The sequence below is a fragment of the Nerophis ophidion genome, linkage group LG12 (assembly GCF_033978795.1).
Source record: "Nerophis ophidion isolate RoL-2023_Sa linkage group LG12, RoL_Noph_v1.0, whole genome shotgun sequence".
In the NCBI taxonomy this organism is placed as follows: Eukaryota; Metazoa; Chordata; class Actinopteri; order Syngnathiformes; family Syngnathidae; genus Nerophis; species Nerophis ophidion.
The window spans coordinates 44390677-44407763 of NC_084622.1; the positions used below are offsets into that span (position 1 = coordinate 44390677).

The following is a 17087-nucleotide window of genomic DNA, read 5'->3' on the forward strand; positions in this document are numbered from 1 at the left end:
TGAGAGGTGCTGCAAAAAGGAAACTGCCCAAAGATAGGTGTGCCAAGCTTTTGGCATCGTATTCAAAAGACTTGAAGCAAACATTTCTGGCAAAGGTGCATACACAAAGTATTGAGCAAAGGCTTGGAATACATATGTATATGTGATTTCTTAGGTTTTTATCTTAAATACATTTGCAAAAAAAAAAAAAACGTGAATACTTTCCAGATACACTCTATGTGGCACAGCCTATGTAAATTACCATTAAGCCAGCAACGTTTTGTAAAAGTATAGCCTTACTGTACAGTCAAGTGATTTTTCTATCAGGCATACTTGCTTTGTTGGCACTTACAATTGTAACATTAGCTTTAGAGGCAATACGACTAAGGGCCTGATTTACAAAAGGTTTGCGTGTACTAAAACAAGTGCAAACTTGACAGCACATATAGACCTGATCTACTAAATGTGTGCAAAGTGGATTGCAATCAATTTTGCGTCTCTGTCTTTAATAATATGCAAAATATAGGCTAATTGTCAAAACACCCACAATTTCCGGGAGGAAAAGATGTGAATATATTGTTCAGCACGTGCAATGTTATTCATCAGGACTCATCATTGTTTTGCGTGTCAGAAAGAAGTACTACCTGACACAGACGCACACGGTTGTGAGACAAGAGGTGCTACCGCTGCAAAGACAGACGATGGACAGAGAATCTTCTGTACTACATGTGTGTTTGAACATATTTGGACAGTCAGAAAAAAAAAAGACATATCGTCTATTCAGCAATTTCCTTTTATAATGTTATAGCTGCTGGATGAGTTAGGGGGATGATTAAAATTAATTTCAATTGATGCATTTTAGATGTCTGCTGTAATTTATTTATTTTGAATTTATGTTGGAAATACATTACTATAATATTTCTGAGATATAAAAAGCTGTCTCTCATTACGTATTTTCTTTCCACCGGCTGCCCTGTTTCTAATACTAGTAACTGTAGAATACCCGTGTTTCCGAGACATGTGAGCAGTACTTGATCATTTTAACTTGAAAGTATTTGTACAAGTTTTCACTAGACAACTCACAACACAGCCTTCCACAACATGTTCCTTCAAGTGAGCTATTAAAAACGAGCCTTAAATGCTACGTACCTGTTAAAAAGATGCTTGCAATCAGTTCCGGCAGACTTAAACACACAGCATGGTTCATTTCCATGCAGTTTGTAATGAAACACAAAGACATAACCCCTCAGTGTCTGAAACGACTAGTCACAAAAATACAAGAAAATATGTTGTTAGCCAACAGTTAACTAATCTAATGTTTTAACACAAACTCCTAAAACAAAGTATGCTGTAAAAATAAATGTACAATTGACAAAATCTTTAATTTAGACATAATAATATACTGAACAAAAATATAAATGGATTTTTCAGGAGTTGAACTCAAAAATCTCAAACTTTTACAATATACACATTACATATTTCTCTCAAATATTGTTCACAAATCTGTCTAAATCTGTGCTGGTGAGCAATTCCTTCCATGCCAAGAAAATCCAACACACCTCACAGGTGTGGCATATCTAGATGCTGATTAAACAGCATGATTATAGCACAGGTGTGCCTTAGGCTGCCCACAATAAAAGGCCATACTGAAATGTGCAGTTTTGCTTTATTGTGGGCCTGGGGGGTCAGAAAAGTAGTCATCTGCTTTGTGGCCAAACAGCAACATTTTTGTTTCGTCTGACCACAGAACTTTCCTCCAGAAGGTCAGATAAAACACAAATTGAGCTGTTTGGCCACAATACCCAGCAACATGTCTGGAGGAGAAAAGGTGAGGCCTTTAATCTCAGGAACACCACACCTACCGTCAAGCATAGTTGTGGAAGTATTATGCTCTGGGCTTGTTTTGCTGCCAATGGAACTGGTGCTTTACAGAAAGGAAAAGGGACAATGAAAAAGGAGAATTACCTCCAAATTCTTCAGGACATCCTAAAATCATCAGATGGGTGTTCCAACATGAAAATGACCCCAAACACATGTCAAAAGTGGTAAAGGAACGGCTAAATCAGGCTAAAATTAAGGTTTTATAAAGGTCTTCCCAAAGTCCTGACATAAACGTGTGGACAATGCTGAAGAAACAAGTCCATATCAGAAGACCAACACATTTAGCTGAACTGCAGCAATTGTGTCAAGAGGAGTGATCAAAAATTAAACCAGAAACTTGCCAGAAGCTTGTGGAAGGCTACCAAAAGCGCCTTATTGCCGTGAAACTTGCCAAGGGACATGTAACCAAATATTAAAATTGCTGAATGTATACTTTTGACCCAGCAGATTTGGTCACATTTTCAGTCGACCCATGATAAATTCATAAAAGAACCAGACTTCATGAATGTTTTTTATGACCAACAAGTATGTGCTCCAATCACTCTATCACAAAAAAATAAAAGCTGTACAAATTATTGGAAACTCAAGACAGCCATGACATTATGTTCTTTACAAGTGTATGTAAACTTTTAAACATGAATTTATATACGTTTTATTTACTTTACTTTTTATCAACATTTTCATTTTCCAGAGGTAACACTCCTGAAAGAATCAATAAAGTACTATCTATCTATCTATCTATCTATCTGTCTATCTGTCTATCTGTCTATCTGTCTATCTGTCTATCTGTCCATCTGTCCATCTGTCCATCTGTCTATCTATCTATCTATCTATCTATCTATCTATCTATCTATCTATCTATCTATCTATCTATCTATCTATCGACAGTGGGGCAAAAAAGTATTTAGTCAGCCAGCGATTGTGCAAGTTCTCCCACTTAAAATGATGACAGAGGTCTATAATTTTCATCATAGGTACACTTCAACTGTGAGAGACAGAATGTGAAAAAAAAATCCAGGAATTCACATTGTAGGAATTTTAAAACAATTTATTTATAAATTATGGTGGAAAATAAGTATTTGGTCAGCCATTCAAAGCTGTCACTGATGGAAGGAGGTTTTGGCTCAAAATCTCACGATACATTGCCCCATTCATTCTTTCCTTAACACAGATCAATCGTCCTGTCCCCTTAGCAGAAAAACAGCCCCAAAGCATGATGTTTACACCCACATGCTTCACAGTAGGTATGGTGTTCTTGGGATGCAACTCAGTAATTTTCTTCCTGTAAACACGACGAGTTGAGTTTATACCAAAATGAATACATGGATGATACAGCAGAGGATTGGGAGAATGTCATGTGGTCAGATGAAACCAAAATAGAACTTTTTGGTATAAACTCAACTCGTCGTGTTTGGAGGAAGAAGAATACTGAGTTGCATCCCAAGAACACCATACCTACTGTGAAGCATGGGGGTGGAAACATGCTTTGGGGCTGTTTTTCTGCTAAGGGAACAGGACGATTGATCCGTGTTAAGGAAAGAATGAATGGGGCCATGTATCGTGAGATTTTGAGCCAAAACCTCCTTCCATCAGTGAGAGCTTTGAATGGTTGACCAAATACTTATTTTCCACCATAATTTACAAACAAATTCTTTAAAATTCCTCCAATGTGAATTCCTCGATTTTTTTTTTTCACATTCTGTCTCTCACAGTTGAAGTGTACCTATGATGAAAATTATAGACCTCTGTCATCATTTTAAGTGGGAGAACTTGCACAATCGCTGGCTGACTAAATACTTTTTTGCCGCACTGTATCCTATCTATCTATCTATCTATCTATCTATCTATCTATCTATCTATCTATCTATCTATCTATCTATCTATCTATCTATCTATCTATCTATCTATCTATCTATCTATCTATCTATCTATCTATCTATCTATCTATCTATCTATCTATCTATCTATCTATCTATCTATCTATCTATCTATCTATCCATCTACTTGCAGCTTGTATATAAAACGTTGACGGAGAGTTTTGAAGTAGTTTTAGAGGGCTTTGAAGGCTGCAATGGTGACTTCCATTAGTCGCATCTTGCAAGCGTTTTCCTAGGAAAAAAAAGCCGCGTGTTCTTGTCACACATAATAATTTTGAATGATGGGCAAAAAAAGAAAAAAAAAATGCAGTTCCCCTTTAAAACAGACATTTTGAGGTGGGGTAATAGTTTCGTTGTAATGCAAAATCTATATAAATGCAGTAAAAAGTGTTTTGGTTCTTACAATGTTTTGGGGTAATTTGTTTTTGTGTATTCCTGCTCATAAACAAACCCAAACTCTTGTAAATATAACTTCTTCCCCAAGCCGAATGCACGAGTTCTCACTGAAGTATCCCAAAATGCAGCCTCTGGTCATCTCTCCGTCGGGACTTTAATGACATTACCAGGTTACCTCTTAAAAAGTATTTTGGCCTTTTCATGTTTATGTCCCATAATTTAGCTTTTAGACTGCTCTAGTGTCTTTTAGCAAGCTGAGGCAGCAAATCCCACGGGAAGACAAACTGTCTACACCTCCTTTATCCTCATGTGGCAGCCATCACACTTTTTAAACTGTTTTCATTCTGCTGGTCTTTGCTGCGTGTTAAAGGTCAAAGTCCACAGTGAATGTTGACAATGGCCATTCATACGCTTAATGACACATTTCCAGATCATAATCTGGATATCATTACAAACATAACATCAGTTTGAACTGCAATTGGTATTTGTATTATGCAACTGGTTTGATTTAGATCTGTGTTTTAAGCAAACACTTACTCCGTCACTGGGTCAATGCCAGGTTGAAAACTTTAATCAGTCTTTTTGTCCAAAAACAGAAAAGAATATTTGTTGTACAAAAGTTTTTCTTCCTGTCATGACCTGCCTGACCAGATGATACAAAAAATGACCATCTGGACAAAAAGCACAAGTTGGGTGAAAGGGAGACAGAATATCATAAATTCAATAGGACGACGCAATGACACCAGTACAAAAAAATGATGTGGTTGTAAGTTTGTTAGTTGCCACAACAAGAATCTGTGGCTAGTGGTTAGTGCGACCGCCCGGATAGTAAGTGTGTTGATGTTTGGCATTAATCACACATTCCTGAGAAGTAAAACAGGGGGTGACAGACTGGTGGCGCTTTCAAGGTTAAAGTACAAATTCAACGGAACCCATATTGTCAAATAAATATATGACTTCTGCAGATGGCGAAAAAACATGACAGCACAAGATCTGCGATTGGAAAAACCTGCATAGAAATTTTACCTACTGGAACCTCAGCACCCAATTTCCCTTTGATTAATTCCCTGTGCCTTTGTTGACTAAGACGGAGTAGCTGATCATTTACACGTCATAACATTTTCAATATAAATTTGCAATACAACCATCATAAAGTAGGGGATGATGGGTTTGGTCGTCACACTGTTTACTCTCGTGTGAATTGCTCAGCATCAAAACATCTTTCAATAGTCATTTTTCCATTAAGGCGTTAACTTGAATTGTGTATCCGGCTCATTTTCTTTCTCATAGTAACAAAGGGGTGATACATTTTTAAAAACACTCTGACCCATTGTGACAACTAACCCCCGTCACTGGGATGGTTTTCTAAAAAATGGCAAAAAAGCAGTAGTAAATGTGAAATCTGAATTGCACACACAAGCTGACAAATACATAACTTAATGCAAACACAAAACAAGCAACGACAGGAAAAGACATCTTCAGGCCAGACTACTGTGACATGTATGGATACAGTATATGAGTTTATGTGACAAGTTTGACAACCAACCCCAGAAAGAATGTGGCGTCTAACCTCAACTGGAGATTGTAGCTAGTAGAGATGCGCGGATAGGCAATTATATCATCCGCATCCGCTTCACCAAAATCGTCATCCACCCGCCGCCCACCCGAAACCAACATTTCATCGGGACCGTACCCGCCCGCCAACTGCCCGCTGAATTACATAAGAGTTTGGCCACCTTTACCACTCACAGCGCTATTTAACACTGTTTCACAGAGTAATGTAGTCAATTGGAGCCGCTAATGTTCTCGCGACTATTCAGTGACATTCATCCTGATGACAAGAATATGGGCATGCTGTGAAGCCATTGCCTTAGACACCTTCAACAACATGTACGAACTGATTGTTGGTCCGGCATCATGTTGTGTGCAGCCTCCGTAATCTCACGTATGAGATTGAAAGGCATACTGGGTGATACAGAGTACACTGATGGTTGTGATATAAACAACTTTAACACTTTCTAATATGCGACACGCTATGAAGCCACACAATACAAGATTGACACACATTTCGGGAGAACATCCTCACAGTAACACAACATAAACGCAACACAACTAATACCCATAATCCTTTGTATTCATGACACTTCCTGAATATGTTTTACAGCCCCGCACCGACGCACGTTTCTTAATTGGTGTGGCTTCACAGCGTGGCGCATATTACTAAGAGTGTTAAAATTGTTTATATCACAACCATTAGTGTACTCTGTGTCACCCAGTATGCCTTGCAGTCGTGTGCGTGTTTCCGCGGAAGCCACACACAACATGATGCTGGACTGACAAGCAGATCGTGCATGTAGAAGGCGACAAAACCAATTGCTTCATAGCACGCACTAATGTTTAATATCTGGGTGACTGCTGGCAGTCATTCAAGAGTATAATAGCGTCTCCTATTGACTTCTTCGCTTTATGAAACGGGTCTTAAATGGCTCTTTGAATGGCATAGGATACCGATCCTAGAACCATGTATATCAAATGTCTCCGGATGGTTCAACCGCCACCTGCCCGAATCTAATTAAAATCTATTTTTTCGTCATGTCAACCGCCCGACCCGCGGTTTACCCGCGGACTCCGCGGATGAGACCGCAAACCGCGCATCTCTAGTAGCTAGTGTCAAGGTTTACAACTAGTCATGGTTATGCTTATTGTGTTAGTTTATTTTGAACATGAGTACAATTACAATATGATATATTACATATTTCCAGTTTCTCATTACGGCATGTCCAAAAAGGTTATTTAATCTCATAACGCTCTAAAACAGGGGTGTCAAACGTACGGCCCGCGGGCATGAACAAGTTTTATCCGGCCCACGGGAAGAGTTTGCCAAGTATGAAAATGCGCCGGAATTTTTGAATGAAAGAAACTGCTGTTCTAAATGTTTCCACTAGATGTCCCAATAGCAATTTTTTGTATCTTTGATGCCATGCCTGTAAATCAGTTTTATGTTTGATCATGTTAATGTTTTGTTTTTGGACTTTTGTTTCCCGTTTTGCACTTCCTGGTTTTGTTTTACTCATTAGTTTCCACCTGGTCTCCAAGTCACGCCCCTGTCCTCAGCCTCACACCTGTTAGTAATCATCATCACAGTCATTATTTATACCATTCTGTTTCTGTCCTCGTCCTGGGAACTTTGCTGTTGCTACCTGCTCCTTGCCAACCTTCATGCCTTGCCACGCTGTCTATTGTTTCGACCACGCCACGTAAGATTTTGTTTGTATTTATGCCTCAGTGCATGTTTTTGGTTTGTTCTGTACCATAGATAGTATTTTTTGTTTATTTGTATATAGTCCTGCCATTGTGCTGTTTTGTTTGGAGTTTAGCCTAGTTTATTATCCGCCATTGAGCTCGTCCTTTGTTTTCCTGTTTTTGTATTATAGTGTGTACATAAATTAATCATGTACCTTAATTCACGCCTGGCTCGTCCCAAATATTCTCTGCATCGAAGAAGCAATACGAATCCAAGTCAAAGTCCTGACATTTGTAGATTATGCTACATATGTAAGAAAAAATAAACAAACATATGATGTTAGTGCACCAGTCGAGGAAAATGACCAAACTACGTAAATAACCTGTAATTTCATTTTGATATTGTTTTGTTTTTGATAGATTGAAAATTAACACAAATGTGTTGACTGATGAACATTATCAAATAATTTATTCAAAAAGTATAAATAACGTCAAATAAAGATAGAATACTATTAACCGTGATATGTAAGTGTAAAAAAAACCCAACTACATTGTGATTTGTACATTTTCAGAATGTGCTCGTTTCATTTTTAAGCAAATAAAACATTCTGAAGTTGTCTTTATTTTTAAGTTATCATGACGTGATTTTACCAGTCCGGCCCACTTAGGAGTTGATTTTTCGCCATTGTGGCCCCTGATTAAAAAAAATTGACACCTCTGCTCTAGACTATATCCTTCCCTTTACACTTGAAGTCTAGTTGAGTTGTAAAACTACTTTGTGTAAAAGCCTAAAGGACAAATACACATGAGCTGAATATTTACAATTTGACATGAACAAATGAAAACGTCCTCACATCCCAAGTTTAGCTTTTTTACTCTCGAGCAGGGGTCTTCAACCTTTTTACAGCCTGAGACTCCCAAACTGATGGAGAAATGCAAGTACCCAGCACTTCCTCTTCTTTCTATTCCCTGCTGCTCCGGTCTGGCTGCGCCAAACATTAAATAAACCCATTTAATAAAGTCCATTATATGCAATTATTATATTCAGTCCATTATATTCAATTATTATATTCAAAACTGTATCATCAAAACTGTAGCTGCCAATACAATGTTCTGCAGAAAAGAGATATTATATCAGATTGGAGGTAGGGTTTTTTACTTATATATTTCGCCTGGGTTGTTGCATTTTTGTTGTGTTTTACTTGATTGTAAAATATGTCAAACGAGTGGGTGGTCTGAGAAGTTAAAGATGAGCGACAATCATGTTACCAATAATGTTTTATCGTTCATAGCTAATAAAGTAAATCCCACATTCTTTGTTTTGATGTACATTTTGGTTCAGTTTCGTTCAGTAATAAAAACGTATCATTCATTTTCCGTTTTTTTGGGTGGTTGTACATAACATTTTTAGCATTCTTTCAGACATCATGGTCTGTTTTTGAATTAGAGTTCCTAAAAAAGGGGACCCAAGCCCACATACCGTACAGCAGATGTTCACATGCACACCCGCCCCCAGACACATATTTTTCTCTCAGTTTGACCACAGAGTCAAAATAAATGCCCAGGTCTGCTTTAAAAGATTGAAGTAATGTTTTGTGGGACTTGATTGCCAACATGGAAACACATATATTCTCCTGAAAGGTAACATGTTACCTTCCTGTATTGCAAAAGACTGAACAAAATGATGTTTGATTTTCTTGTTGTTGTCAGATGCTAGTAAAGGAATTTATGGGAAACACTGAATAATTTAATGTCACAGTTGTTTTCTGCTGTGAATTGCTTTTAAATAGGCCAAGAAGACAAAGCCGTATCATTCGGAGAGCATACATATGGTCTTCCCGGGTGCCACAGCGAACCAAAAAAAGCCTTCCTTACAGAGACTAAACCGACAGGGAGCCAGTGCTCATTTGCCATTGAGAGCATGTCATCCGAGATAAAAAAGGAAAAGCCGTGAAAACCAACGACGCTGAGCTCAAAGCCGATCAGTGCAAGCTGACAATACATAAATATGCTTCATAAATCGGTTAAAATCAATCTAAAGTGCACCCTGCTGACACGCCGCGAGTATCTTTGCCAAACATGCTGGTGACATTTAAGCATCCAACAAAAGAAAGCTGTCAAAAACTGAGTCGCCAACCACGAAGTGACCATCTGGCCACCCTGTCGGTTTAAAGTATAAACGAAAATTGCCAAAAACCATAACCACAGATAAAAAAGTACACAATATTATAGTATAGAAAGCCATTTCTTCCATACCTGATATTACATTTTCACTGCACGGACGGAATTGGTTGATAAAGGTGCTCTAATCACCTCTTGCATGTTTTAAAAGATATATTTTTGTGAAGTCTTTTGAGATATTTGGTAATGTGGTCAAATTTAAGTTCTAGCATCCTCTGTCCCATAGTCTGAGCAACTGACAAATAGCATGATAAATGACCAGTTAATACATTTTCTAGTAATGCGTAATTTTAATTATTACTTTTATGTAGGCTACAACACCATTACCGTTACGTATGATGTAATGTGGCATGCTACTTTTGACAAGACATCTTTAGAAAAACAGCAAATTCATGCACGCACACTCTACTACTACGGGGAATAATAAAGTGACAAATCTGAGGGTTACTGGTTCAATCACCACCTTCTATCATCCTAGTCACATCCGTTGTGTCCTTGGGCAAGACACTTCACCCTTGCTCCTGATTGGTCCTGGTGAGCGCCTTGCATGGCAGGTCCCGCTGTCAGTGTGTGAATGTGTGTGTGAATGGGCGAATGTGGAAATACTATCAAAGCGCTTTGGGCTCCTTAAAAAGGGGTAGAAAAGCGCTATACAAGTACAACCCATTTACCATTTACAATATCCTGTTTTCTGACAAAGAGAGACTCTACTATTGGCACCAAATCAGATTTTTTCTGCCCTCGAGTGACACAGATCGGATATTTTTTTTGCCAGTCCAAACGCTCCAAAGTCCTTTTGGCATCAGATTCCGGCCACACCCAGAGGTTGTCCAGAATGCGATTGTAATCCGATATTTTTAAACGCAGTGGGACCTAATTGTGACTTTTTCGTCAGCTTCGGGCGAGCTAGCGCGAAGACGCAGTCGCCTGCAGAAACTGATATTTCATCACAACAATTTTTTTTCGGAATTTAATTCCCGACTTGTCCAGGGTGTACCCCACTTTCCGCCCTATTGTATCTGAGATAGGGTCCAGCGCCCCCCGCTCACCTGTAGGGAATAAGCAGTTGAAAATGGGTGGATGGATGGAATTTGGAATTGTGGCGCATTTGCGTACATGTGAGTTAAAAAATAAAGCTGCTGTCGATCCACGCTGATGTCCGTGTTTCCTCTACTTAACAGCTATAAAAAGATTACATCCCTCCCAAATATAGTACACTATATACATTCATTCATACATCACAATACTTTACTTTATTTTCATGTAAAAATTACTCATTTTAAAGTGTTGCAACTTTTATTTAATTTCATAGTAATAGCGACTTCCTCCCAGTCAACTTCCTTTGTTTTTACTTTATCGAAGTGTGCATGCAAGTGATGTTGAGGCCACATTGGGGCCTGTTCGTGTTTACACTGGAATCTGATAAAACTGTCAATTGGAAAAAATCAGATCTCAAAAAAATTAAATTTGGTCCACTTTGGCCTACAGTGTAAACTTAGTCATTGATGTCAATCGCTTTCTTAATTATTCGTTTTTATTCATTCATTTATGTATTTATTTGACAGGGACAGTACAATTAAACATTGTTACCCACAGGTAACTGATGTCAAAGTACTTAGGACTTTTAGCCACAGGCTAATTTTCAACCCTTGTTAAAACATTCCACAGGCGCTACCATCAATAATCTACATCCAGTCCACAGACTACCAATGTGGAAATGAGTGCACCCTTGCTAATGTCACGCTCCATTTGCCAATAGGCACCGCCTTTTAAAGGGCCGCACTCGCATACTATTCTTTCTTGAAAAATCTCTCGACTGCATACACCAGATGTATATGAAAGTTAAAAAAGTAACACGTTATTTACTTTCCTCACTCATAAATTACATATTTCAAAGAAAAATTCAGTTGGTAATTTAATTACCTTTTTTGGAAATGTAACAAGTAACTGTTGTCAATATCTTTTTTAAAGTAATTTTTCTATCACTGTAATTGAGACACCTGCTTTCTATCCTGCCATTATGGCGATGCCGAGATGTGTCTCCGACATTAAGTTACCATATTTTTTGGACAATGGCGCACTTAAAATCCTTTTTTTTCCTCAAAACTCAACAGTGCACCTTATAACCTGGTGTGCCTAGTGTACAGAATAATTATGGTTGTGCTTACCGACCTCTAAGCTATTTTATTTGGTACATGGTGAAATAAGTGTAACCAGATGGCAGTCACACATAAGAGATACGTGTAGACTGCAATATGACTCAAGTAAACAACAACAAAATTGTATATGTTCCATTGAAAATATAGAACATTAAAAACGGCTTCAAAAAATGTATCAAAATGTTTTTGTACGACTTTGGTAAGCTATGAAGCCGCAACGCTTGATGACTTGTACTGTGCTTCAACATACGAGTATTATTATGGTGTTTCTGGCGTTTTGTTTTGCAATATTACGGAAAATCAACCGTTCTTACCTTCTGGTACCTGCTGATCTGTATTTGGGATCTGCATAAGTCCTAAAAATGTGCTTGCAGCCGCCTTTGTAGTCTGTGACGACATTGTAGTTGATAAGCTTCTTTTTTTTTCCATCTTCTTCTTATGGGAATTTTCATCCTCCGCGGTTGCCATTTCTAATATAAAGTGGTGTAAAGTTCTTAATTATATCTGTCATTAAACTCGCCATAAAAGCGCAAAAACATACTGCTTTGCATTATTTACCCAAGGAACTTTAGTTATTAGAGAGTTCCGTTATTGATTCAAGTAAGGTCTGAATGTCATTAAAACAGTTAGCTCCACCTTTTGACACGTCTTCCACTACCGTCCTTGCACGCTACACCGCTACAACAAAGATGACATGGAGAGGACGCTGCCAAAGGTGAGCCAAGTCTATAAGACCGCCCACAAAACGGCGTATCCTGAAGGGACGGTAAAAAAGCGGCTTGAAAATGATCTGTAAAACAAAATCCATGCAACATGTTGACCAAAGAACCACCATTACATGTTATGTAGACCACAAGGAAGTGTTTTAAATTTAGAAAATAAAAATAATAATATGACCCCTTTAATAAATCCTATAATCTGGTGCACCTTTTGTATGAACATAACCTGACTAGACCCAGAGCGCCCTATGGTGCGGAAAATACGGTAGTCCAAAAATATCTTCCGCTTGCATCTACTTTTGTATAAAAAAAATAAAAAATAATGTCTGTTTTTAATGTGAAAAAGAATATAAGTCCAGAACTGAAATTATGAGCTAAGTGCTGGCAGAACTCTCTGCCAAGTTTGAAAGTGCTGCATCTGTTAACGCTTCTTTTGCCACAAGGAATTTCCACTTCTCAGTTTCAGCACCTAAGTTCACTAATGCATAATATCACAAAAATGCTCAGTGTGTGTGTGTCAGTGTTTTTATTCAACCCATTTAAACATGAATAAAATGAAACATTAAGCGCTTTATAATTCACCAGACTCCGTTTTTGTTTTTTTGTTTTTTTTTACTTTCCTACTGCTGCCTGTTGCTTGATTAATTAAGTTTTAGCAGAATGCAAACACAGAGGTGACGACCTGCTGTGAGACTTGTGATTCTAAAAGAGGAGCTAGAGGCCATATGGCTGCAGAAATAACCAACGCACCAGTAGGCAGACGCTCCCACAAACACAGGATGAGTAAACACAGCATCCCTCTGCGGACATTAAAGCAAGTCTGCTCACACAAATATCACATCTTTCCTCCTATTCGCCCACTCTAATCTTTCACTCTATTTGTGCACACATTTTTACGTGGATAAATATTTTTACAGTGTCAGTCTGAAATATTATCTTTTTTTAGATTACAGGTATTTGTACAACGACTGCCCCGGTCCTGAGTGGAACGCTATGTGTTCGGGCTGTTGTGAGTATGATGTGATCCGCTGCAAATGCCCCCTGCAGGGGACTTCGGTGGGCTATTCTGTGCCCTGCTGCCGCAACGCCATCAACGAGTGTGACCCCTGCATCATCCATCCAGGTACGCCATTAGGAATGAGTATTGGGTACTTTTATAGGCAAATTTAATCGGTACTAATGGGTATCTATTCAAATAGACTCTTAACAATGCGAATTCTACCATATAATACTTGCAAATGAGCTTCAGAATTGTAATAAAAAAACAAGATACAGTATAACAACACTGCGACACACTTATCACAATCAGCACACAAACACAAAACTACCGAAAATTGGTAAAAGTGGTACCGTTGAGTATTGATTCCCAGGTATCATGAATTGGTACTGAATCGGTTCTAATGTGTAAGGTATGCTTCGTATACGCCATGTACAGTGGGGCAAAAAAGTATTTAGTCAGCCACAGATTGTGCAAGTTCTCCCACTTAAAATGATGACAGAGGTCTGTAATTTTCATCATAGGTACACTTCAACTGTGAGAGACAGAATGTGAAAAAAAAATACAGGAATTCACATTGTAGGAATTGTAAAGAATTTATTTGTAAATTATGGTGGAAAATAAGTATTTGGTCAACCATTCAAAGCTCTCACTGATGGAAGGAGGTTTTGGCTCAAAATCTCACGATACATGGCCCCATTCATTCTTTCCTTAACACGGATCAATCGTCCTGTCCCCTTAGCAGAAAAACAGCCCCAAATAAGTTGTTTCCACCCCCCATGCTTCACTGTAGGTATGGTGTTCTTGGGATGCAACTCAGTATTCTTCTTCCTCCAAACACGACGAGTTGAGTTTATGCCAAAATGGATACATGGATGATACAGCAGAGGATGGGGAGAATGTCATGTGGTCAGATGAAACCAAAATAGAACTTTTTGGTATAAACTCAACTTGTCGTGTTTGGAGGATGATACTGAGTTGCATCCCAAAAACACCACACCTACTGTGAAGCATGGGGGTGGAAACATCATGCTTTGGGGCTGTTTTTCTGCTAAGGGGACAGGACGATTGATCCGTGTTAAGGAAAGAATGAATGGGGCCATGTATCCTGAGATTTTGAGCCAAAACCTCCTTCCATCAGTGAGAGCTTTGAATGGTTGACCAAATACTTATTTTCCACCATAATTTACAAATAAATTCTTTAAAATTCCTACAATGTGAATAAGGAGATTTTTTTCCCCATTCTGTCTCTCACAGTTGAAGTGTACCTATGATGAAAATTACAGACCTCGGTCATCATTTTAAGTGAGAGAACTTGCACAATCGCTGGCTGACTAAATACTTTTTTGCCCCACTGTATAAAAAGTGTAATTTTTCTATAATTGATTGATTGCTTAGGTGATTTTTTTGTGTGGAAATAATTTTTTATTAACCGTGTCTTATAGCAATGGAGGTAAAACTAAATGCAGTGCTTAGCTGCTACCAGCAGAGGTGCTGCTGTTTCAATTAATGCATCCTTTCATTTTGTATCGATTGTCCCTATCGGGGTCTCGGGGGGTGCTGGAGTTTATCTCAGCTGCTAATGCAGTGACTCGCAATTATTTTCTGTCATGTCCTTAGACTGCAACCCTAGACTTTAATAGGATGTAAAGAGAGTATGTTTAGTTTACAAAGTTAGCAGACAGACTAGATAGGCTAGTGTGCTAGTAGCATGCCACCATAACTGTTTAATGTGGAAAATGCATACATTTATTAATGGACTACAAACAACTATAAAGTAGGGGTTCTCAAAACATTACATTCACATCTGAGTCTTTTTACCCAGATTCTAAACAGACCAATCATTTTTGAGAGTTGACATTTGCATTTTCAATACGACATTGTTTAGACCAGTGGTTCTCAACCTTTTTTCAGTGATGTACCCCGGGGGGCGTGGTTAAGAGGGGTGGCGTATAATTCACCAACTCGAGTATTTCATATATATATATATATATATATATATATATATATATATATATATATATATATTTATATATATATATATATATATTTATATATAAATAAATATATATATATATATGTATGAAATACTCGACTTTTAGTGAATTCTAGCTATGTATATTTATTTTATTATATAAATAAAAATAAAAGAAATAATTGAATTTACGACAGCATCTATCAAATACACAGTAGTAAAAACACAGTTGTTCTACTAACTGTACTGTCCTTGCTGGTTACTTAAAAAAACCAACAACAACACTTACCTTTCACTATTTGAGTAACCTTTGTTCTGCCATTTGCGTATTGGCGAGCGATCTCCGAATCCGGGAACATCCTTCACGGATTTGTTGTAGACATCCACAAATGAGAACGGGATGTTGCTTCAAGCTATCAGCATATAGCCATCTTTGTCTCAGCATAAGATACACCATCGCGTCTCCATTTTGCGAGGTGGGCCATAATACTGGGTTGTGAACGATGCTGCGGTGCGGACGCTTTGTGCTTAGCTAACCGTTCATGGCTGAGTATATCCGTTCGGCCGCCGTGTTCAATGGAGAAGTCTGTTCTATGAAATTTACAGGCAACATACCCCTTCCCCTTCGAACTCTCCTGGATAAACTGAAATTCTTGTTTCCAATCGTTCTGGAACTTGCAAGCGTATTTCTTCATTTTGCTCGTCGAAGGTGTAATATATTGGGTTGCAGTCAATAACCAAGCGACGTGATGAAGTTAAGTCTCTTTACTGCGGGCTTCAAAACAGACTCCCTAATGCATGTTCCTTGACTGCACTTAAATGTAGAATATATTTACGTTCTATGTACAGTAGGTGGCAGTATTGTCCTGTTAAAGAGGGTTACAACATTGAGTCAGGTCTGGAGCTGGAGGGGGCGTGGCCTCCAGCTCCGCCTGAATTGCGGGAGATTTTCGGGAGAAAATTTGTCCCGGGAGGTTTTCGGGAGAGGCGCTGAATTTCGGGAGTCTCCCTGAAAATCCGGGAGGGTTGGCAAGTATGCTTTCTATGGTTCCGGTTCTGATTGGATACTCACTTCCCAATCACAACGTTAGGCCAGCTGGAAGACTTTACTCACAACACCTCGTGATGTGATTGGCTATCGCAATTCACTATCACATTTGCACAGTTGATTCTGAGGGCTCGGGGCAGATTTGGTACATCTTGGCAACATAAGCTTGCTGATTTCTGATTGGATACAATCTCTCAACTAAAAACAACAGCATTGCAATGAGTATAATATGACATGAAGAGAATACAAGTGTGTTTAGATATTTAGGGGAAGTAAATAATAAATTACTTTTATCTTTAATCATGACCATGATTTCTGGTTATTTTAGGCCAGCAGAGAAGGCCTTGCTGGCCCTGACGGCACACCACTGGGTGTTTATCTTTCAGAAACAGAGTGGTGGTTCCAGCTTCAATGGCGCCCAGTGCGAGGCCCCACTTGTGAGCATTTGGCCAAAAAGTCTGAGTAAGATAAACAATTTTGAATCTGTGGAATTTAAAGGTTCCTCCTACATCCCTCACTGACTGATTGATTGATTGATTAGAAAGTGTGTCCTAATTACATTTTTCTTAGTGTACTTGAAAGAATGCATCCAAAATTGATTGAATTGATTAACGTGGACCCCGACTTAAACA

General features: G+C 38.4%; 1 protein-coding gene across 3 annotated transcripts in view; it reads left to right on the top strand.

The window, feature by feature from the left end:
• Nucleotides 1–17087, top strand: part of LOC133563480 (inactive serine protease PAMR1-like) — an 89072-nt gene that overhangs the window by 22987 nt on the left and 48998 nt on the right. For all 3 annotated transcript variants that reach the window (XM_061917632.1, XM_061917633.1, XM_061917634.1), the window contains one exon: nucleotides 13382–13558. In XM_061917632.1, the coding sequence (XP_061773616.1) occupies nucleotides 13382–13558 (177 nt within the window). The remainder of the gene's footprint in view (nucleotides 1–13381; nucleotides 13559–17087) is intronic.